We start from the raw sequence: 24151 nt of genomic DNA, 5'->3' as shown, positions 1-24151 counted from the left end.
TCATAATACAGGTTCCTCTTTTTGCTTTCTCTCCATTTGTGCTACCAGGTAGGGACCCCAGGAGACCAAGCTGCACACCGGGGTGAGTGACTGGCCTTGGGGTGCCCTAGTGATTTGGCTGCAGGCTCTTGCAGGAAGGATGCAAACTTCATTCTCCAACTCTCCCCCTCCCACCCCCTCACAGCACAGAAAGGGAGTTTACCTGCCAGCCCTCTCAGTGAACCAGGGACGAAGCACCGGGCCTCGACTGACAGCCTGTCCACTCGGAGCCTCTCTCTCTTTCCTCGAACACTTGGCGGTGATGGGACCAGGTCAGTGTGCAGAGCAGCCTTGCTGGATCCAGCAATTCAGGTGCTTCTAAATGCTTTGCACGGCACTGGAGAACAGCAACCAGGTATTGTAGAGTTGGAAAAGGCAACCAAAATAATCAAAGAGGATGGAGCAACTCCCCTATGAAGAAAAGTTGCAGTGTTTGGGGCATTTTAGTTTAGAGGAAGAGGTGACATGGTAGAAGTTTAGAAAATGATGTACGACCTGGAGAAAGCGGATAGAGGGAAGTTTTCCTCCTTCTCTCATAACTCTAGAATTATGTGAAGCTGAATGTTTGAAAATTCAGGGCAGATAAAAGAAAGTGCTTCTTCACACACCACACAGTTAAACTATGGAACTCACTTCCACAGGGGGCAGTGATGGCCACCAGTTTGGATGGCTTTAAATTCATGGAGGATAAAGCTACTTATTTACTGTCAGAGACAGTATATCTTTCTGAATACCAGTTGCTGGAAACCCAGGAGAGTGCCTGTGTGTTCATGTCCTGCTTGAGGGCTTCTTACAGGCATCTGATGGACCACTGTGAGATCAGGATGCTGGACTAGATGGGTCATTGGTCTCATCCAGCAGACTCATCTTATGATCTTACGTTTCGGCTTTGTCGGGTCACCTCACTGAAGAAGAGAAGACTTCATGACTGAGGCCCTGAGATTCTGGACTTGGATGTGGATCCTACTGGCTGAGTGTCAGATGACACATTCCTCAGAGGTGTTGGGTCTGTTGCAAGGGCTCTTCAGAGAGCTGTTGGTCCCCCCACAAATTTTGAGTGTGGTTCTAATAAGGATCTTCTTCTGACCAACAGTGTTATTGACTGGTTTGTTCAAGGACTGGAGAAAGTGATGCCACAGCCTGTGACCAAAGGAAAGGAAGATAGACAGGTGAGGAAGGGTCTATTGGGTACCCTTTTTAATGTTCTGTGGTGGACCAGTTTCTTCTTTTGCTGCTCCAGTGCTGTGTCCCAAATCATTCTGGGTAGGTAAAATGAAATGGGGGTGGAATTAAATTCAACGGTGATCTGAGTTACTGAGCAGGATATCAATTTTGGAGATTACATTAATTTAGGATGACTTTTTTATAGAGATGATTTAGGGGGTAATGGGTTGTGCCCCTCCCAATTTTACCCTCTTAATCACTTGTGAGGTAGATTATGCTGAGAGGTGGTGACTGCCCCAAGGTCACCCAGTGAGCTTTACAACTGAGTGGAGCTTTCAGCCCTGGTCTCTCAAGGTTGTAGTCTGACACACTACACCACACTTGAGAGAGGATGGTTTTGAACCTCTTTTAGGAGCTGATGGAGCAGGCAGATACGAGAGAGCAGAACCTGCCCCTTGACGTCACACTTTGTTTTCTCTCCCCAATAGAGCACAGAAGCTGCAGACCTGGGCCCAGGACAAGCAAGTAAGTCATAATGAGTCATTTCCCATGATGCTGTTCAGGAGGCAGCTTTTCTTAGCCATTTCTTCTCAGAGGGTTGGTCACAGGTGGGCTTCTACCCCTCAGATCCAAGCAGCTTCATTTATGATGTACCTTAACATAGCTTGGGGTGGGCATTTAAACTTGCCTTTGCAGATAGCAGAGGGAATGAAGTTGAGAAGTTCCTTTGAATGCTCCCTTATTATGTGTGAGGCAGATCTTTGCCAACCTGGTTCCCTCTGGATGTTTTGGGCCACATCTTTCCATCCTACCCAGCATCATACAGCCATGCCCTCTGTGGGAATATTCAGGGTGGCAGGAGAGAATATACTGTTTATTAATATCCTTCTTAACTTGCGCTAGCAAGTTCTTTTACTTAGCAGAGTTTACTTTCCCCTTCTCTTGCACAGCAGAAAACTAGCTGCAAACTCGTGTGAGTTTAAGACAATACGCAATTCAATCTGGCTTGTCCAGATTGCAATGTGTTCTAATATTTTCCTGCTGAGACCCCTTGAATCCCTCCTAAAAGAATAAAGACACCACAGTCTTATTCATAAGCAATAAAAAGAAAGTTTACTCACAATCAGGCAGAGCACAGTGTGATCCCTGAAGGCAGGCTTTAGGCTTAAAGTTACAAACTTATACAAACAGGTTTATCCAATAAGGGAGATGACCTGAGGGACTGCTTGGCTGGCAGCCAGCAGTTCATTCCAGGAAGTTCACAGGATGAAAAGAAGATGGAAAAGAGAGAGGGTGGCAGCATGCCATGGCCTTTTGCCAGGTCTGGAAAGGTCACGCCCACCCACTAGTCACATGCAAGGAAGGATGCTCCAGCCCAGAAGGAACAGGAAGTTTCGACTGGCTGGACCAAACATTCCCTTGCTTGTCCACTCTAGCAAAACAAGGAATGTTGTATTTGACTGCTCCCAGTGGATTACACCCCACACCCTCAATGAGTGATGGGAGTTGTAGTTCAAAACAACTGGAGGACACCAGGTTGAAGAAGGCTACTGTAATGACATTTGGTGAGTGCTGAATGAATGTTTCTGAATGGTGCCTTGTATGAGGAAGTTCTGTTAGCATCCTGGGGACTTTGCAGTGGGTGGGTGCCTTTTCATGCTGCTGATAACTGCAGCTCTTGATGTTTGCCGTGGATAATTGTTTGCTCAGCACCTCTCCCAGTTTATTTCTATGACCAGGTTGGAAGGGGGCATGCAATTGTATGGCTTGAATCAAATGTTAGACTACCTCTCCAGCCCTCTGCAGGATGACAAGCCTTCTGTGCTTCGCAGGTCAGGGATTGGAGGATCCAAACCAATTTCAGTGGCTGTTTAGCAAGCGTCCTGTTAATATGATTTTAGCATGTTGCTCACTGGCTTGGGTGCTGAGCTCCAGTGCATTTCTATGGGCATGGAGAAGGGTAATACCATATATCTATATATGTATAAATTGTTCTCGAGTTTAGGAACCAAGGGACACAATATTTGTTGGCCACCTTCCAGGGGCCACATGCTAATGGTGGATGAGGCCAAAGGCAAAACTAGGGGGAAAGTCAGGTTTCTCTACTCCCCCCCCCCCCATCTCTCCATCCTCGATACAGGCAAACAAGAGGCCTTTTCACAGGTCAAGGAAACAAGTAAGTTAGTGAAAAGCACTTGGGAAGGGAGTGTAGCATAGCCTGGGGAAGGGGTACAGGTAACCCACCAAGAACTGGAATTGCTCTTGGGGGCGGGAAGCTGAGGGTTTTTGTTTTGTTTTGTTTTGTTTTGTTTTGCAGCATTTCAAATGGGTTTATGTTCCCTGTGAAAACATCAGACCCCTTCCATACCCCCAGTCCAAACTCTTTCCTTTAACTTCTTCTCCTTTTGTTTCAGGGAGCAAAGGGGCTTAAGTGCCTCTGAAACAAAGGGACACGGAAGATTTGAAGACTTCCTTTTCCAAAAAATGAAACCAACCTGAATTAGTGTGCATAATGCATCAGGAAGAAAAGACTTTGCACGTTTTATTTTATTTTTTCTAAATTAAATAAAGGCTAGCTTTTAAAAGAGCAATCTGAACATGAGGTGGAGGTAGCCTTATTGCTTAGCTGGTCATGAAAGAAAAAGCAATGTCCTATGTGAATATCATAGGAACATAGAATTGTAGGGTTGGAAGGGATCCTGAGGTTCATCTAATCCAACCCCCTGCAAAGCCACAATCTCAACTAAAGCCATGTCAGATGGCCATCCAATGTTTGCTTAAAAACTTCCAATGAAGGAGAGTCCACCACCTTCTGTGGGAGTCTGTTCCACTGTCAAACAGCTCTTACCGCCAGAAAGTTCTTCCTGATGTTTAGTTGGAATCCCCTTTTTTGCAACTTCAGTTCATTGGTTTGGGTCCTACCATCCGGAGCAGGAGAAAATAAGCTTGCTTTATGGGAGGGACCTGACAGTATCCTTAGTTTCCAGGTCCAGGACAACATTCCTGATGGTAGAATTTTAACCAAATAGGCTTCACTAGTCAGCAAGAACTGCTCCCATGTTGCCTTCCCCAACTTGGTGCCCTCTAGATGTTTTGGACCACAATGCCCTTCAGCCTCAACCAGTGTGCACACTGTCTGCGGCTGATGGCTGTTGTAGGCCAAGCACCAGGTTGGGGAAGGCAGGACTGGTTGAATCAAAGGTATGAGAAAGGTAAAGGATGGCAACACATTTTGGATTTGGCATTGGGAGGTCAGAGACTTGGACTGGGGAGGACTGTTTTTGATATTTTGTATTCCCCATGTCCTTCATCCATTTTGTTTCTTATCCAGTAGTGTTTCTCCTCCAAAATAGTCAGAAAATAGTTTTTTATTGCATGGCAAAGCCGGGAAATGAGAAAAGCTACAACTCACCTGTAATGGTTCTAGGGGTTGCTCGTGAGCAAATCGGCACCACCACTGGCTGGGTTATCTGGGTGAAATCTCACTGTCCGGACAGCCATTCACCCGTGGCTGTCTCAATCGCTGGCAGAATCCGTCAGTGGGCATTTCTTGAACTTCTTCCAGCATAAAAGTTCTTTGACGCCTAGTCGCCGCCTACTCTCCCTGCGCGGAAGCCTTCTGCGCAAGGAGGGTGTGGGCAGCGAAGGGCCAGTGCTCTCCCCGCTGGTCTCCGGCGAAGAGTCATGGAGCCACCTCGCCGATTTCCCCCATCTGCCCCCTTCTCCACTGGTGCTACGCTGATTTCCTTCCCCAGAAGATGGGCTGCTTCTCTCCCTCCCGGGACGCTCTCCGGAATCCCTCTGGACTCCTCCCTCTCCCTCTGGCTCTGATGGCAGTTCCCTGACATCACCCAATATTATTTTTCTTTGAGTAGCTCTCTCAGGTAGACAAAGTATTTCTGTCTCTTCTTCTATCAGGACATTATAGCTTTACTAGTTTGGGGTTTTTTAGACAACCTTTTGGTCAATTTACAAAGCTAAAACTATGATTTAAAACACAATCCAACCATAACATCTTAATTATTATACACAGTGTTAATAGAAACACCACAAAAACCATCAGATTAATATCAAACAGAAGCAGGAGAGGCCAGCCATCTCCTAAGGCTGCTTTCATGCTGGGTGTTTCATGTGAAATTGATTGTTCAAGTCATATTTTATTGGGGCCCAGTGGATGATGTAAACAACAATTTGCAATCAGCCTTTTCCCAACGCTGCTTCCATCTCTTTTCTTTCTTTCTTTCTTTCTTTCTTTCTTTCTTTCTTTCTTTCTTTCTTTCTTTCTTTCTTACATACATAGAAAATTGGATGTTTTTAAGAAAGGAAGCCCAGCACAATCTCCACAGGTGTTTATACCCTTGGCCCTACAATAAGAAAAAGTGCAATATCCCTCAAAATCAATTGCAATCCCACCTGGAGCTTACAGCAGAGACGCAATCAGTGTTTGGATGCTTCTCAGGAGGAAGCAGCCTTAATGGAAGTTTTCACCAGTACTCTGAACTTTGATGAAGAGGTCAATAGAACAGAGAAAGCTACCATGAAAGTTTAAGCTTTCAGCCCCCTACCTAGCGATCTAGATTTTACTTTCAGGACCACACATGTCAATGGTTTCAACATGCACCATGACCTCCCCAGGGCTATCTACTAGACTATCCAAACAATCTGTCACAAATTAAAAGCAGAAAAATGCTCCCTTTGTAGATGAGGAACTCAAGACAGTTCATCAAGCCCACATGATGTACATATCACTGACTTGTATACAACAACCGGGTTTCTCTTTCTGAATTCCAGATGAATTGCAGACTAGCAACAGGTGAACACTATTGTCCTTCTGAACTTATTAGAAACTACACAAGATATCATTATTATTTATTAAATTTTTATACCCCCCCTTAATCCAAAGATCACAAGGTGGTTTACAATATAAAAACACAAAAATACATACCATAACAGGAAACAAACAAAAAAAATACCGCCCCCAACAGTATATATTATCCCTCAAGGCATTCAGAGTAGTGCACATGGTTTACCCTTGTGTTCATTTTGTCCTCCTCACAACAACCCAATAAGTGGGTTAGGCTGCAAGGGAGTAACTGGCTCACTACGGCCCAGTAAACTTCATGGTCCCTCACAATGAGATTAGTTGCAATTGCTGACCTCTCTCACAATGAGATTAGTTGCAATTGCTGACCCTTTGCCCCCATCTGGTGGGAAGAGCTGCTGCTTATCTCCTTTGCTTGAGGGGTAGGAAGCCTCACGTCCAGGGGCCAAAAGTGCTCTCCAATCCTCTCTCATCCGGTTCATAGGACTCCATGTGTGTGTTTTTCACCAGGTTGCAAAATGTCATTGAACAACAATCATGCCTCTTGCCTGTCTGTGTGGAGGATTGAGAGGTGTGTGCAGAAAGAGAGTAGAAACCAGACTGCTATTCGAAGACAAAATTTACACACATTACTGTGTCATCTTTTGCCTCTGTTCTTGTCCACCATTGGCATGTGGGCCCCAGAAGGGAACATGGCCAGCCCTGTTTTACCTATAGAGCCCAGGGCAAATGAAGATGTCTGGTGGCATGTGGGTCTCACTAGTGCTACAGTCACTTTTCTCCCGGAATGTAAGTCCACCTTAAAATTACAAGAATAGCCCACCCCCACCCCAGGATCCCTCCTTTTACAACCCAAAGCAGAGCAGAAACAAACTCTCTGATCTCCCCACGTGGCTTTATCTGACTGTCCTGCTTGGGGACCCAGTAAGCGACATGCCAGATTCCTCCTCTTCAAGGGGAACAAGGAATGGATTAATCTGCCAGTTTCTGTTTCTCATTTTTCCTGTCTTAAATTCAGTTTGCCACATTTTCACATCAGTTTATATTTTTTGTTTAGTTTTTAAAGTCATCATGAAAATTAATCAGTGCATTTCTCATATTATATGCCTTCCTCAGTGGAAGCTGCTCCATTAGGGCAAATATCACTCTGCTCCCAGCCAGACCCTACTTGCCAACCTTCTTACTTGCAACTGGTCCAAGGGGTGCTGCCGCCTATCAGCTCCCTCCTCTTTCATCTCAGTTTTGCCTTTATAGACCTCAGCAGGAAGGAGGAGGCCAAAACTAGAATTACCGGTAGGTCAGTCTGTCACTGGCTCTGGCGCCACCTACTGTTGGTCTCCCTGCCTTCTACCCTATCAGTCCCAAAGGGCACCAGCTGCCACCACTGACACTCCTGTGGGCAATTTTGCTTAATATTTCTGCAAGCAGTTTCCCCTGCTACATTATTTTCACAAATATACACGTTTTTATGCACACTTTGCCCTGAGATACCCAGTTTTGTATGGATTTTTTCGGTTAGAGATCTATACCTACAAAATTCAGAAAAGTTTGCATTTTAGCTTGCGTGTTGTTTCAGCAAATGCTGAGTATGTAGAAACTGAAGCCACCCTGTGTGTGGAACTGCCTGATATCTCAGCAAATGCACATCCCAAATTCATGTTTCGTGAGAGAATGCACAGGAGGAGGCGTTGCCAGAGATAGGTGAAGGGAGAGGTGCTTCACTTTTCGCAGTACCTGCCAATTTTGCCACCCACCCAGCTGCTGACTTCCTTCTGGCTTTGGAGTCCTGCTTGGGGCACAGGCGGTAACTTAAAATTATCTGGGGGTGACGTTTGCCAGAACCAAGCCAGCAACTTGAGAAGTTTTGTGTCTGAAGAGGACAGAATCGCTGCCTGCTGAAGAGGGACACAATGAATAGTAGCAACGTGATCCCATTTGGGCTTTGTCACTTAGCATCTGTGCCTATAAATAATTAGATGGATCTTCTTGCCCAGTGGTCCTTAACCTGATGCCTTTTATTTCAGTCTGCACCTTTCCCACAAGACAGAGCCATGTGGAATTCTTGATGGAAGACCATGAAATCCAGGAGGAAGCAATGTGTTGGTGTGGCACAGCTGAGTGGACCGTGGGGGCACCTCCCAGCCCCCCAAAGCAGAGGTAGGAAGCCAAAGCAGGGGAATTAGGAAGAAGAATATCTGTTGCTGTATAACTTCGTAATTAGGGTTGCCATATTTCAAAAAGTGAAAATCTGGACACAAAAGTTGTTGAGCTGTTTTGGGGGTAAAGTTGTTGAGCTGTTTTTTGGTTGTTGTTTTTTTGCAAAATCTCAAAAAAAGTTTTTGAGCTATTTTAAGGGAATTTGCTGACATGAGTTGCCATACACCAGAGGTTGCCCGGACATGTTAACATTGGTAACAGAATAGAGATGTTAAGGCACTCAGAGGACCTCTCTCTGCCACAAAGGTTCTGAATTCAAACAAAGGCCATGGATTCTTCATTGCCCTTCCTCTAAACATAAAGGCACAGTTTGCTCTGTCTCTGAACTGTGATTTGCTACATTGCTCTGTGGAGAAGACAGCATGTTCAAAGCTCTGCTTTGCTATTTCTTTCAATGTGGAGACCCTCCCTGTAACCGATGAGGGAAAGAGATAGGACCAGTTCAGTATATTTTCTTGAGGCAAAAGATAAAATGGTGCCTCTCCTGTTTCCTACACAAGAGTGAAACAAGGCTTCGGTACTTCATACTTCAGTGCTGGAGACAGGACAGCATCTTTTGCTGTCTCCTCTCAGATGTTGTTGGACAACTCCCATCACCCTTATCCACTGGCCATGTTGGTTGCTGTTGATGGGAGCTGGAGTCCAACAGTACCTGGAGGACAGCATGTCCTCAATCCCTCTCTTAAAACATAAACACAAGGGTTTTCATTCACTTGATCCATCCCTTTATGCTCATATAACGTAATGCAGATGGGGTCAGATCGCTCAATCAAAACCTGTCTCTGTGTTCAGAGTTCGCAACCCAAAACTCTGGCCTGTTCCTGAGCACGGAGATCATGGTTGCGTACACATTATAGCTTTAAAGCCCATTCCAAGCACATCCTTTCCCTCAAATAATTATGGGCACTGTAGCTTGCTGGGAATTGTAGCTCTGTGAGGGGTAAGCTACCATGCCCAGAATTATTTCAGGGAAAGAATGTGCTTGGAATGTGCTTTATAGGTACAGAGTGTACACAGCCCATGTCAGCAATGAAATTGACCAGATATTTTTTTCCAAAGGCAGGAAAAGCTGCTGTACCAGATGCATAATTGATAGGAAGGTAGCTTTTCCTTCTTTAGCAGAACTCTGCTAAAAGGCAACTATCAGTGATCAAATTAAAAGGTCAAATTCTGACAGAAGGATACATTTTATTTATTAAATTTATATCCTTTCCTCTGCACAGCAACCCTGTAAGGTGGAGTAGGTTGACTGGCAGTGAGCTTCATGGCAGAGTGGAGATTTGAACCCTGGTCTCCCCGGTCCTAGCCCAACACTCTAGCTGCTATGCCACACTGCCATATGTCTCATGATGAATGCTAGATTTATCATGTGTGGACTGGACAATAAAATAATTAGACTTTAAGCAGCCTTAGATCTGCAACAAACTTGAAAGGCTTATTTTTCTGTGCTGCCTCATCAGATGGAGGCTTCTATTAGCAAAGTACATTCAAGGGCTTGCCTATTATGTGTGGTGCCTAGTAACCAGGCTGTGACCCGTTTTCCTCCCTGGCAACTGCTCAGCTTCTCCTAGCAACAGCATCCCTTTGGTCCCTCAATGTTCCTCTGTTGAAGCAGGGAGGGGGGATATCTTAGGGAGCGGGCTATGACAGCTCAGTCTAGTTAACAGGAAATAGGATCTGCATCTAAACTGAAGGCAAAGCAGACACAGGAAAGAGTCAAAAGTCTCAATCTTGGAGCGGTTGCCGATGATTTGAAAAATACATTCATTAAGAGAAGGCTTTCAAGATTAGCAGAGCATCACAGGGCTGAATATAAGCATGGCTTGATGTGCTATACGCTCAGGGGAAACATGGTTTGAAAAGGTGAGTTTGGGGTTTGTTTTTTTCTTTTGCAAAATATTTCTGAGGGGTCCAGAGGAAAAAAATGAGGGAATAAGTTAAATATTTTTAGAAAGGTTGCTGTGTTTGCCTCTTGTTGCAAAACCAACAAGGAATCTTTTGGCACCTTAGACGCCAACGAAATTATTATGTCACAAGCTTTCAGTGTACACTACATTCCACTTCATCAGTTGCATGAGGTATTGTATTGAGTTGCAGATGCCTCTATACATGCTTGTGGAGGAAAGAATTGCAAACGGTGAATGAGGGATAGTACCTTAATGAACGCAACTGTAAACCTCAGTGTTTTGTTTAAGCAAATTTAATATAATGTGTTTTGTTGGTGCAATCAGACCCTGTGGAAAGGAATGATGCTTTGGCTGAAGGAGTCAGTAGGGTGCTTGTTTTGTTTACTAACAATGTGCTTGTCTTTGTGAGGGGTGGAGAGATGCTGAGAAAGAGCTTGCATATGCTGAGTCTGTGCAATGAGCCTCTGTATATGCTGTGGACAGAGACACATTGCAGCCCATGGAGGGTGGGCAGGTTTTGCCCTCACTACAGCAGTGTCAACAAATGCTATGGGCTAAGGTTACCAGATTTTTTTCAATGAATCCCGGGACACTTTTCAACTTCAATGGATTTTGTATGGGGACTGATTTGAAAATCTGGGGACTGTCCCCGGGTAGGTAAATCTGGTAACCTTACTATGGGCTGCTTCCAAAGCTATCTCTACTCAGAGCAGACCCATTGAAATGAACAAACCTGGCTGGCTTAGCTCCATTAATTTTTTGAATGTGTTGACTACTCTGAGTAAAACTTAGTTAGAAACAACCTCTTGCTGTTCTTTCTCCCCATAGGAATGAACAGCACCAAATCATTTACATAGAAGAGAGGATGGGGGTGCAATCGTGGACAAAGGAGGAGGCGGAGGCCAGGCTTGATCTGCTTTGCTAGGCTTGTCTTGAGTTCAGTTTCTTTGTCATGCTGGTGTGTGACACAGTGTTGAGGGGGACAGGCAGAGACCGGGGAACACATTCACACCCATATATCTGAAGCCCCATGCTACAAGTTTAAATAGTATTGAGGCTCCTATTCCCCTCACAGAACAGTTCCCAGAGTGGTTTAATAGGTAGTCCCTCTACCCAGAGAACTCTGGGAACTGTAGCTCTGTGAGGGGAAGTCAGGCCTCCTAACAAGTCCAAGCACCCTGAACAAACTACACTTCCCAGAATTCTTTGGGGGAAGCCATGATTGTTTAAGGTGGTAACATAGTGCTTTAAGTACTGTATATTGTATGAACGTAGCCTGAGAGGGGGAGAGAGTCATCCATGTTAGTAGGAATGCCAAGAACCAGGCACTGTCCACATTTGCTGTGGGCCTATATAGTCGATATTCAGATGGAAAGCCGCTCTGTAAATCTCATTATTCTTTCAGAGCATTTCTAACACACATTAGCTTCAATATGACAAGAAGATCCCTGGGACTTCAGGGTTTGCTAATCATTGCTGTCTGACTGTCTCTCTTTTGTCCCTTATAGGGGTGTCTCTGATAGCTGCACCTTCATGGTAGCTGCTTCAGGCAAAGTCAAGGGGTTGGATGCCAACTTAGGCCCTTTTCCACAGGTTGGTTGGTTATTTATTTATAAAAGCTATTTTATACCCGGTCTTTTGTCCCCTAAAATGGCCTCATAAGATGGCTTTATAAAATAGGGAAGGGGCACACTGTCACAACATAACAAAAGTCTGTTTAAGGACAGAACCTGAGCTCTCAAAACAGGAAATATTCTTCAGAATAATGTGGTTTTTGTTTTTGTTTAATTAAGGTAGAAGAAGAAGAAACTGAAGCAGCCTTAGTTACACCTCAAGGTACCGTATATAAAATGTGCCTGGTCCAATCCTGTGCAGGCCTGCAATGTAGACACAAAGCTCTGAGCAGGCAAGAGCTGTCCTGTCCTGTTCTGTTCCAATGAGCATACACAGAGTGTTTGGCCTAAAGCAGCCTTCACCAGCCTGATGCCCTCCAGATGTTTGGGGCTACAACTCCTGTCAATTGCAGCCAGTATGGCCAGTGGCCAGGGATGATGGGACTTGTGGTCCAAAACATCTGGGTGGCACTGGGCTGATGAAGGTTGGTATTGGACATTTTTTGCAAGCTTATGAGTCTTGAGTGTGCAGACACAGAAGTGAATGTTGAATTAATTATAATCCAAAAAGGTTGCATCATGGTCATGAAATCTCCAGCTGTTACAAAGCTGGTCACAGAGACCAAGAAGTCCAACAGGGCAATAAGGAACATTTTAGGGGACTGAGTTTGTAAAACAGCTTGAAGCTGCACAAGCTCTTTGGGGAAAGAGTGGTGGTGCAACCGCCACATCAAAATTTGCCCCTGAAGTGACTCCATTTGCATGTTTGTACGCCTTCAAAAATACAATATTGTTACAGACCACCCCAATCCCTGTCAAGCTGTGCACAGGATTCCAGGGGTCTTGGCCCGCAACCAGGGCCTGTGCTCCTTTGGAGAATTGAAGATGTGTTGAAAGCTGCTGTAGCTTTAAGAAATAAGATTTATCCACAAATTTGTACCTTCAGTCTGCATGGAGTTCAGATGTTACAGCATGGTCATCTCAAGAGGAACTGTGCAGTGCTGGAATCCAAGGCCCAGTTACCCTGACAATTTTCCAAATCTCCTGTCTGTTTTCATACCTTTGTGGGGGGGGAGGACAGTTCTCTTGCATTGCCAATGTCCTCAATGGCACTTTATTGTTTCTTAATGACCCTAGCTTGGCCAGGTCATTTTCCTAGCCCAGGAATTCCTCTGCAGGTTGTATATACCCTTCATATCCCAAATAAACAAAATCTTACCATTTATTAATTTCTAGGGTTTAGATCACATCTTACCTAGTGGTTCAGTTCCAAGGGTTTCAAATGTATATGAAAACCAGTATACTCAAACATCCCCTGTGTGACCATCCCTAGCCTTCCAGAGCCAGCATGCCGAGCAGTCCTTGCTCCCCCCCCCCACCAAAGTGGAAACCTTAAAAGCTCTTTCCATGCTAGGAAACTTTCTCCACCTTGCATGAATTTAGCTTGCGGAATTTCAGCCAACTGACCTTCAACCATGTATCTTTGAAGATCATACTGTGGTCAATGATGATTGTGTAACACACACACACACACACACACACACACACACACACACACAATGGCTGGTTTGGAACTGAGCAACACCATTTTTCTCATGTGATTTTATGTTTGCTTTGTTGCAGCTTCAGAACCCCTTGGCCCTTGCTTGGAGCCTCTAGCTGCCTAGCCCCACCATGTCCAAGCAAAACCGCGACGTTGAGTTAGCCCGCCTGGTGCATGACAAGCCACTCAGTCATCCTAGCTCCTCCCCCTCCCGTCACAGCCTAGCCGAGCAACTGCCCAACGTCCCCAGCTACCGCTCCACCACTGCCGCTTCCTCCCGCATCCCTGTCCTTGTCGCCAGAAAGCAAAAGGCTGGTGTGACGAACCCCAGTTTTTTGAAGGAAGAAGGGTCATCTTCTCACACCCAGGGTAACGTAGCATTTGCCATGGCTTTGTGCGTGCAGCTTTGTGTGTCAGGCTTCCTTCGTTTCGTCTGCCTGTGTGTGTCTCTCTTGTGTCTGCTTCAATACATGTACATGCAGTAGCCATAACTTCCAGACGTGTAGCTGTGATGCAGTTTTGCATCAAAAGAGAAAAGGCCAAGAGTTGCTCTGCTGTGCTGAAGGTTGCAAATGGCCTTGCTTCACAAATTGCTCTATTGAAGGTGGCAGGCAAGACCTGTCCCTTTTGGGTATACCTTTTAGAGTAGGGATAGAGGACCATTTCTTCCCAGCAAGCCAGATGCTTATGTGCCAACTCTGGAGCCCCCCAATTTAAAAATACATATTTTTATTTAAAAAAATAAAAAGCAAATGTAAACCAAACACAACTGGGCAGTTGTTCCATTGACATTGAAAACAGTCCCAAATGAATTCAAGGAGCATTAATATGTATAGCATGGTGAATGCAGTTTTGAGAGGTAAGTGGATGGGGCTGTCCACCTGTCAATCCCCTAAAGCCATAGTGACATCAGGTGACACTGTGCTTTGAAGTCCCATTGTTGGGACTTCAAAGCACAGTGCGGGGGATGTTTGAAAGCCCTTTTGCAAATAGCCCTGTGCTGCTTTTTGAAGGAGCTAAGTTAATTAATTTTGAAGAAATCATAATTCACAGTATATTTAAAAATATTGCATAAAAGCTTGCTTGGAGTTTGCAATAAGTTATTATCTCTGAAAAGTAATATGTGCTTCCTATCACTACAGGAAGCAATAATCAAACCTCTTGGTGTTTGAAACAACCTGTCATATTTGAATAATGTGCCTAACTTTTCATAGCAATAATTGTACATCTGATTGCATTTATACCTTCCAGATAATTATTCCTGTTAGTTCTACAAGATAGTTATCTAAATACAAAAGGGTATCAATATGAATCTATGACACAGTTTAACATGATAACACAGAATCAACAATATGATATAAACATTTACTTTATCAGGGTATTATAACTAGAATTTATACTCCAAATATTAATTATATTTTATTTCAACCAATTATATACTATGTAATTACAATCAGTATACAAGAACAGTGTACAATCAACACAATCAGTTGAAAGTATTAAAAATTAAAATATTTGGTTCATGAAAAATAATAACACAAAAACTTTGTTTTGATTTTTAAAAAACCCACAACATTTATTACATACTTTGGCCATAGTATAATTTGAATTGCATATAAAAGAAACTGTATAAACCTGGGATAGGACATTTAAGAGGTGGTTATGTTTACTGAAGGTGTCTGAAAATACAGGTGGGAATTAGGAGGTTGTAGTTTCAGGTGTCTTTTGATCAGTAAAGGACCTACATCTTGAACATTTTGGTATGAGGAGCCCCTGCTAGTGATGTATCCACTGGTTTTATCTGTCTTCTTGTTTTCTTCTGGCTCATTTCATTTATTTTCTTGCCAAAGGACGGCCATCAGGGAGATACCCCACTGTGAACATCAAGAATAGGAATCCCAAGAATAGCTCTTCAGGGCTGCCAGTATTTGCCGGCCGTGCTCAGACCTCACCACCAAAGAAACCCCAAACCCTCGCTGTGCCGGTTATAGCCAAGGCTCCCAAGAGGTATGAACCCATAATGTTTTAGAACCTAAAGTCCAAAAACCTGTTATTTAGCATCCATGCAGATTGTTGATTTATTGAGGAGCATTGACCTGTAACTGGGATAGAAACCTGAGATAATCATTTGCATACCTTAGGGTACACAGCTGGGGTGCATCAACAGGTTTATGTCAGAGCTGATCCAATATCTTCCCACTGGCTGAGGCCGATGGGAGTTGTAAATCTGCAATGTGTAGAGGGCAATAGGCCAGCAAAGGCTGGATTACCCTATGGGCCAACAACCAGTTGCTAACTTCTTTGTTTTGTTATTTATTTTGTTTTTCTGTCAAGTGTCCTAAATCTGTCTGCCACTCTGTTAAAGTGTTTTTTTTCTAAAGACTCGGGGTGCCTTTTATGGGCAACCTTTAATCTGCTTGCACCTTATTAGTTCTCCAAATCTTAATTTTTTGTCTCCCAAATAACATTAGTTTGTGATAACAGCTGAGCTACCAGGGCCAAGGACAATCTCACAACTGAAGCTGCTGTTTCAAGGCAGCAACAGCAAGACATTGATACTATCAGTGTGGACTAAATTTAGGACTCACATTTTAAAACAGAGAGAATGTTCTGATTGTGTGTACCAAAAAATACCTGCCCTCTTTCTTTTTCCCCATTTCAGGAGGAAACGCTCTTCCCAGGAGGAGAGTGTGGAGGAGCTGAAAGTGCCATCTCCAAGCCCCTCACCAGTCAAAGCTTGGCCAGACCTTTCCAGTCCACAGAGAGAAGGATCACTTTGGTACGACACTAGAGACTTTCATTTATATGTGGCATTTATGTCCTACCCAGGGATGTGGGTGGCGCTGTGGGTTAAACCACAGAGCCTAGGACTTGCCTAGGTCGGCAATGTGAATCCCCGTGATGGGGTGAGCTCCCATTGCTCGGTCCCTCCTCCTGCCAACCTAGCAGTTCGAAAGCATGTCAAAGTGCAAGTCGATAAATAGGAACTACTCTAGCAGGAAGGTAAACGGCATTTCCGTGTGCTGCTCTGGTTCACCAGAAGCGGCTTAGTCATGCTGGCCACATGACCCGGAAGCTGTACGCCAGCTCCCTTGGCCAGTAAAGCAAGATGAGCACCGCAACGCCAGAGTCGGTCACGGCTGGACCTAATGGTCAGGTGTCCCTTTACCTTTACCTATATCCTACCCTTTCTCCAAGAAAGCCAGGGCAGCAAACATGGGGTTCTTACATGTTATCTTTGCAGTATGTTTACATCAAACAAGAGCCATTTTGACCCCACTGCATCTATAGCATGTAGTAGCTTAGTTTGTTTGGTCTGCAGACTATAATCATCAGATACAGTGTAGGGTTAGCAAGACAAGCGCAGCGTTTTTAGAAAAAGTGCAAGATATGCTTTCCCTTGTAAGTGTCCAGCAGTTCCTAAGAACATAAGAAGAGCCTGCTGGATGAGGCCAACTGCCCATCTAGTCCAGCATCCTGTTTTCTCACAGTCGCCAACCAGATGCCTCTGTGAGAAACAGGCAAACAGGACCTGAGCTCCAGAGCACTCTGCCCTCCTGTGGCTTCCAGCAACTGATATGCGGAGGCATAGCAATCATGGCTACTAGTCATGAATAGCCATATCCTCCTTATTTTATAAAAGGCTGCAGGAGAAGGCTGCATGACAGACTATGCTAGAGTGTACTCCAGCTCTCCAGGCTGCAAAGCAAAGAGTGTTGTAAATGAATGAAAGTCAAGCCACACTGAAAAGCTACCCACCAGTCAGTAAGAAACCTATAAGTCATTTGCCTATAGCCTCCATCCCAACCTGGTGGTGCCCTTCAGATATTTTGAATGACAGCTGCTATTGGTCCTAGCTAGTCACCCCAGTCATATGATGCTGAAGTTGATGGGAGCATAGCCACACTGGCCGGGGCTGATGGGAGCTGTGGTCTAAAACATCTGGAGGGCACCAGGATGGAGAAGACCTACAGCTTGGCATGTGGGAGAAATTAGGTTTCAGTTCACAATTTATATACCTAATTCACGATTCCCAAAATAATCCACAATTTGAAACGAGGTGAACCTTCTGAATTTTGCAAAACTATCAAAACTATCAAAATATCAGTATGTACAAAATGTGTATATTAGAGCAAAGTGAGCAAAATGCATATATTATTGAAAACAACATACAAAACTCTATTATATTAGAGAAAATTGCTTGCAAAAATTGGTATATTGGGCACAATTGCATTAAAAAATGTATATATGAGGAGAAATTGTCCTTCCTTCACTACAACTTGCTAAAATTGGGCCTAGAATTAATTAATATAGCATTGGTCAATGAAAAGGTTTTCATTCGTAATATCACTTCTGGTGATTATAGCATTGAGCAATGGGAAAGTTTTCATTCATAATATCTGGCCTGGTTTCACCATAGTTTGCCAGATCGCAGCAGCTCAACAGCAAGCCAAAACAGTGCAGTTATCAATGACCGTCTGCAAGAACTGGTGCGTCTCTTTAAAGACCGAACAGAGAAAGTGAAAGAGAAATTGATTGACCCAGATGCATCTTCTGATGAGGAAACCCCCGTGGCATGTAAGTGAGACCAGCACCATCTATTACAAAACTTTTTCAAAGGGTCTGTGTCTAGCAGTGGGTAAAAGATATTCAACCTATTTCTGAAACTTCCCTCTGCTCCTTGTCACCTTCTGACAAGCTCCTTCTCAAGGGTTGCCAATTGCTTATTGCAACATGACTTCCGAGGTTTCTGAAGCCATAGTGCACTTACTTAACTGAAGTATAAATAAGCTTTGCAAAGCTTGGACTCAATCAAACTAGCTCTTTGCAGCAGGGGCTTAGCTTCTCTTCAACTTCCTTAGGATGGGCAGCATAAGCTTTGCTGGACCCTGATGGCTGACCCTTATGGCTGCTGCTATGTCAAAGGCCTTGCTGATTAGCAAATGGACGCAGCAACTTTCCAGACACACTCGCTCTCTCTCCATCCTTTGATACCAGGTTCTTCTAGGTGAAGCAGAAACCAGTTGCATGTGAAACTGACTCTGGGTGTGAGCTGGGGGGGGTCATGACCATTGCCAGAGGATGAGTAACTTGAGCACCAAAGCACATAGAGGAAAACAAGCCAGGCCTTCCGTGTCTAATGATTAAAGACTCAGAAGCAGCAGCTCCCAACCTGATGCCCTCCAGACATTTTGGACTCTTGGTCCCATCTACCCCAGTTGGCTTGAGCTGAGGGGAGTTGCAGTCCAAAACATCTGGAGGGCACCAGGTTGGCTCAGAGTGTCCAAGCATGTGCAGAGATTCCCTGCCCCCCCTCGCTGTTAAATAACTGTAGCCTCCACACACCTAATATCAATTAAGATGAACAAAGGCTGGCTAAAAACAATGGTTTTGATTCCAAAGTGTGCCTGGTTTTCACTTATTCCATTTGTTCCCATAGCACCTTCCAAAGAAAAGCCTCCAGAAGAAAAAGAGGGAGCGAGTGAGAAGGGTGGAAAGAAGCAAAGTCCCCCACGTGGAAGAAAATGCCAGTTCCCCAGCAGCATTGACCCACTCACCAGTGAGTACCTGGAATGGGCTTTTGACCGAAGAGCCTGCTGTAGAATATTAAGCAGGAGTGGGGGGGGGGAATGGCCATGTCAGTAGCTCGTCCTACTCTTGAGTAGGACCCTGGCAGAGACACATGCCTGACTGGCATGTTCTCTCCCTCCTGGTCTTTCATTCAGGAGCTTCCAAAGCTTTCTTCTGCCCGAACATCACAGCGACCGATGCCAAGAGACATCGGCACACTTAGGGATCCGCAGAGTCTTCGCAGCTTGCTTAACAGACCTCAGCAACTCAGCATTTTGGCTAATCTACTTTATTTACATATAAACACACCCGGACATGGCTCCCTCTCTCTCTAGCATCAGACAGCAGAGAGAGTGAACAAAGGACAAAAGTCCCACTTCACGGAACACAGTAACACAAACATCCTGTCTTTGTTACTTCCCACTTTCGTGGAGTCAAATACAGACACCGTCATGTGATGGACAAAAATCCCATGACTGCAATCATGGAGCAGGAATTCCAACAGGCCAGAGGCTGATAGGCAGGTTGCTTGATGCTGAGCATCTCTTTTTGGAAATAGGCACTGAAGAGGGATAAAGCAGTGAACTCCATTTTTAAGTCAGCCAACTTCATTCAAACCTTCTGAATGATCATTTGGATAAGTCCACACTCCTTCAAATTGCACTATAAAGTTCTCAGCTAAAAAATAAAATAAAATACCAAAATGCATTTAAATGGTGCATTTTAGTATAAAATACATTTAGAAATTCACAAATATTCTATAAGTATGTGCTTCGTGACATAATACGTGTGTTTGTATTGTAATACAAATTTACATACCTCTTTTAAAATATGGGAGGTTAATATGGAAATGGGATGGAGTGGAATTGTGAACATGCATTCAAAATTGACAAAGACCAGAAATAGACTGTTTCATCCATTCCAAACAATTCAAATGCGAACAGAATCAAATTCCTGCTCCATCCCTACCTGGAAGCTAGGCCAGTGTGTAGATGTCCCCAGATTTTCAGATGGAGACATAAGGCTGAGAGATAAACGCTTGTCTAAGGCCACCCAGTGAGTTCACGATTAAACTGAGAGGTGGGTGCTATAATGGTTCCATCTCTTAACCAAGTATATTCATAGCAAAAAAGCAATATAGTGGAGAACATTCATGGAGCACATTAATGGTTGAGAACTACTAATTCATCTTGCACAAATTTCTCATTCTCTGATCCCACAGGAACTGGTTTGCCTTCTATTTCCAGGTCCTGTTATTTTGGACCCCCATGCTGCTGTGCTCAGTTCCTATAGTTCCATTGAGTTGTCCTAAACAAGAGAAGCAGGATAAGTTCTTGGCAACTAGCAGAGCTCCTGAGTCTGTTCTGGGTTTTCCCCTCCCACTCTAGATCTGATGTACATCTTGTGGCTCTTCATTGTGGTTTTGGCATGGAATTGGAACTGCTGGCTGATTCCAGTCCGCTGGGCTTTCCCGTTCCAAACACCTGCAAATGTTTATTACTGGATGGCTGTGGACTATTTCTGTGACCTCATCTACATTTTGGATATCAGCATCTTTCAGGTCCGCCTGCAATTTGTCCACAGAGGAGACATCATAGTAAGTGACACCCATAAAGCCTTTGTTCTATTGGATTAGCCCCTGACGTTTTGGGGTCAGGTAGTCCTTGAGAAAGCCAAGCATTATGAGGAAACCAGGCCTTATTTGGAACTGTTGAGGGAGTTGGGTATGTTTAGCCTGGAGAAGAGAAGACTGAGGGCCTTTCACACTTCTACTTGTCCTGTGCATAGAAAGCATGGGTCTGAACACTTTCCTGCTTGTCCCATTCCTTTGCTCCACCACTTTCCCCCAGAAAACACACTCCTTAGCACTAAATTGGAGCAGACAGCAATCCGCACAAAACCTGATTGCAGTTTGTTCTGATTCAGTGCTAAACCACAGGTTTCCCAGGGGAAAGCCATATGAGATTACAGCCATATTCAAATATCTAAAGGGCTGTGACACAGAAGATGGAGCAAGCTTGTTTTCTGCTGCTCGAACAAATAGATTCAAACTACAAGAAAGGAGATACCAACTAAACAGTAGGAAGAATTTTATGATGGTGAGAGCTGTTGCACAATGGAATGGACTACCTCAGAAGGTGGTGGGCTTTCCTTCATTCGAGGTTTTAAAACTGAGGTAGGATGGCCATCCTTCAGGGATTCTCTAGTTGAGACTCCTGCTTTGCAGGAGGTTGGGCTAGAGCACCCTTTGGGAACCATCCAATGCTACAATCCTATGGGCTTATCCACATTTCCTCTTGTCCCACTGCTTCCCCCCAGGGAAAACGATTCTTTTGTGCTCATTCGGAACAAACAGCAATTTGGGTTTTCTATGGATTGATGTTGGTTTCCAATTTATCATAAAAGAACAGCTTTTCTTTGGGAATAGAGTGGGGCAAGGGGGAATTGTTCAGACCCATGCTTTCTAGGCACAGGCCAATGTGGATGAGCCCTCTGATTCTGTGAAAACCCTGTGTGGCTAAAGATCACAAACCATAAATAAAGAACCTGTGGCTCTCTAGATGTTGTTGAACTCTCTACTTCCAACAGCCAGCACACCCGATAGTCAGTGATGATGAGAGTTAGGCTCCAACAATGTCTGGAGGGCCACAGGTTCCCCAGCCCTGCCATTGGGCAAGCCTGTTTATCTTCACTGTCCAAGGACCTCTGTTAGCTGTGGGCACTTTGGATCTGACAGAAACAGCCAGTGTGGGGGTACCCATAATATATTTTAAATTTTGGTTGGTGGACAGGCTTTCATTCCTTCCTTCTTTCCTGGCTGTGTGGCTGCCCATTGTTTGCAAATCTCTGATGGATGCATCTCTTTTTCCACTATGAAACAAGTGGTGATGACCCTCTCCTATTGCCTCCTCTTCCAGACTGATAAAAAGGCCATGAGGAAGAACTATCTGAAGTCAGGCCGCTTCAAGGTCTGTACCATTTTCCTTACTTGTGTTAATTCAGCATTCTGCAAGCTGGTGCCCTCCAGATGTTTTGGACTACGCTTCCATTTCGCCCCCTCCCCAGCTGGTTAGGGGCACCTGTTTGGGAAAGGCTGTCATATGTAAAATGATCAGTGCCTAGAAATTAATTGTTGCATCATTTTAGTTCAACTACAGTAATTTTAGTTATATGAAGCGTTCATCCATGCCACAATAAAATATTAAAACAGTGGTTTTGTTTTTGATATAATTCTCTTATGTGCACAAATGTGCTTTGCAAAGTTGCAAACGATCCTACTTTGAGGAGACTTTTAAGTTCAAGGTCTGGACAGGGCTGAACCTGACAAATATCTGGAATCTCCTGATGAAGGATCTCAGTACAGAAGAAACCACCTGGGGCTCTGAGCCCCTGGTGGTTTCTCCTGATGGACCTTACTCAAAGAGTTTGGCTGGCCCCTTTCATCACAGGATGCCACTGTGTTTTGTTTTACATGCAACATTGTCCCTCCTGCTGTCTTTTCTCCCATCTTCCTGTTTCCCAGGCTCTTGCCTTGAATATCTTTCCTCTACGCTGTCCCTTTGCACTGTTTCATCTCCTGCTTGCTGCTTTTCACCCCTCCCTCTTTCCGGCTCACCACTGGGGCTAAGCGCCCCAGGCCCTTCCATCTTTTTCCTCTTCCTATTTCCCCCTCCTCGTTGTCCTCGCAGAGACAGCAGAAATGTCCCTTTATAACTTGCCTAGTTTCATTTATTTATTATTTCGTTTATATCCCACCTTTCCTTAATATAGCTCAGAGTGGTATAGTCTTCCCCCTTCCCATTTAATCCCCACAACAGCCCTATGAAGGAAGTCAGGCTGAGAGACAGTGACTGGCTTAAGGTTACCCAGTGAGCTTCATGGCCAAGTGAAGATTTGAGCTCTGGTCTCCCAGGTCCTAGCCTGGCACTCTAACCACTACACTACGCCTGGCCTCTACCTCACCCCTCTGTTCCCCTTGCATCTCTTCCCTTGTCCTCCAAAACCACCCTGGTTTCTTAGCTCCTGCACGGTGGCCTTTTAACAGGTGCCGAATGCTCTCTTTGTGCCTCTGATGGGAAGCATTCGCCCCACTTGGATTGCCTGACACCATTATGTTGTCAGAGGCAAGTCACTGTCTCCTAGCTCCAGTTCCGCACATGAACAGCAGAGATGCTGAGATGACAAACACAATACGTATTGTAAAGCCATTTAAAGGTGCCATCAAATTACATGTAGTGATTGTGGTGGCAGATCAAGTTGCTAATATCTTTTTTGGGGGTGGGGTGCGTGCATCTTTCCAGATGGATGTGATCTGCCTTCTTCCACTGGATTTTCTTTACCTCAAAGTGGGTTTCCATCCTCTCTTGCGCCTGCCTCGCTGTTTAAAGGTGAGTCAGGACGAGTTACGCTCCTACAACCTATTTTCAAAACTCTTTTTGTTGTGTTTTAGTAGATGTGCAAAGCAGGGAGGGGGAGGAAGAACATTTTCCCTTTTTTGTTGGGCTTGCTAAAAGTGGGAAATGCACTTGAGGTATTTATTGAAACCTTTAAATATTTGAAGGGCTGTCACTTTGGGCTCATCCAAACTTGTGCCACATTTCTAGGCACAGGTCCAGGCTTTAAAACTTCATGCCTAAGCATTTTATTTTCCCCCCAGTGCTTTTCCCAGGAAAACTCACACTTTCTGCAGTAAAATGAGGGTTTCCCCAAGGAAAGTGCTGGAACAAAAAACACAGTTTTATAGCCTGGACCTGTGCCTGGAAAGCATGGTGCAAAAGGAAGGTCTGGATGAGCCCTAAGAAAATAACAGAGCAGATTTGTTTTCTGTTTCTCCAGAGCATGGGACTCAAAGCCACAGGTTTCAGTGACTAAAATAAGACGGGGTGGGGGGAGGGGTGGGGATGCTGATTGTACATGCCATTTGGCATTGGTATGGTGGGCAATTTTGATTCAGTACACATTTCAATCTGAGCCTATAAAATTTATGCTTTCCAAAATTTGCATTTTTCTGAATGCTGCAATTCAGTTCTCCAACCAAACCACATTTAAACAAATCCATATTTTAAAGGAAAGTGTGCACAGAAATGACTATATGAGTGAAAGCAACATACAAAAATGCATTATCTTAAAGGAAATTTCTTGCAAAGATAGGAACATTAGTCAAAACTGCATATAAACATGTGTTTATTGGGAGAAATTCACATTAAAACGCTTATGAATTTTCATTAGGATTTTTTTAAAAAACCCTCAAATTGCTGCAAAATGTGGATAACTG

The 24151-nt window shown here is 44.3% G+C and overlaps 1 protein-coding gene across 1 annotated transcript in view; it reads left to right on the top strand.

Annotated features, from left to right (window-relative positions):
- CNGB1 (cyclic nucleotide gated channel subunit beta 1) overlaps positions 1-24151 on the top strand; it is a 73590-nt gene that overhangs the window by 35993 nt on the left and 13446 nt on the right. The window contains exons 9-22 of the mRNA XM_082233452.1: positions 49-82; positions 185-311; positions 1133-1208; positions 1692-1728; positions 8050-8182; positions 11658-11742; positions 11943-11985; positions 15156-15312; positions 15968-16084; positions 17726-17883; positions 18746-18865; positions 20265-20473; positions 21795-21845; positions 23178-23264. Coding sequence (XP_082089578.1) covers positions 49-82; positions 185-311; positions 1133-1208; positions 1692-1728; positions 8050-8182; positions 11658-11742; positions 11943-11985; positions 15156-15312; positions 15968-16084; positions 17726-17883; positions 18746-18865; positions 20265-20473; positions 21795-21845; positions 23178-23264 — 1434 coding nt within the window. The remainder of the gene's footprint in view (positions 1-48; positions 83-184; positions 312-1132; positions 1209-1691; positions 1729-8049; positions 8183-11657; positions 11743-11942; positions 11986-15155; positions 15313-15967; positions 16085-17725; positions 17884-18745; positions 18866-20264; positions 20474-21794; positions 21846-23177; positions 23265-24151) is intronic.

Source organism: Podarcis vaucheri (assembly GCF_965113315.1).
Source record: "Podarcis vaucheri genome assembly, chromosome: 7".
NCBI classification, from domain to species: Eukaryota; Metazoa; Chordata; class Lepidosauria; order Squamata; family Lacertidae; genus Podarcis; species Podarcis vaucheri.
The sequence above is the reverse complement of the archived record's forward strand: the minus strand, read 5'-3'. Positions and strand labels throughout refer to the sequence as shown.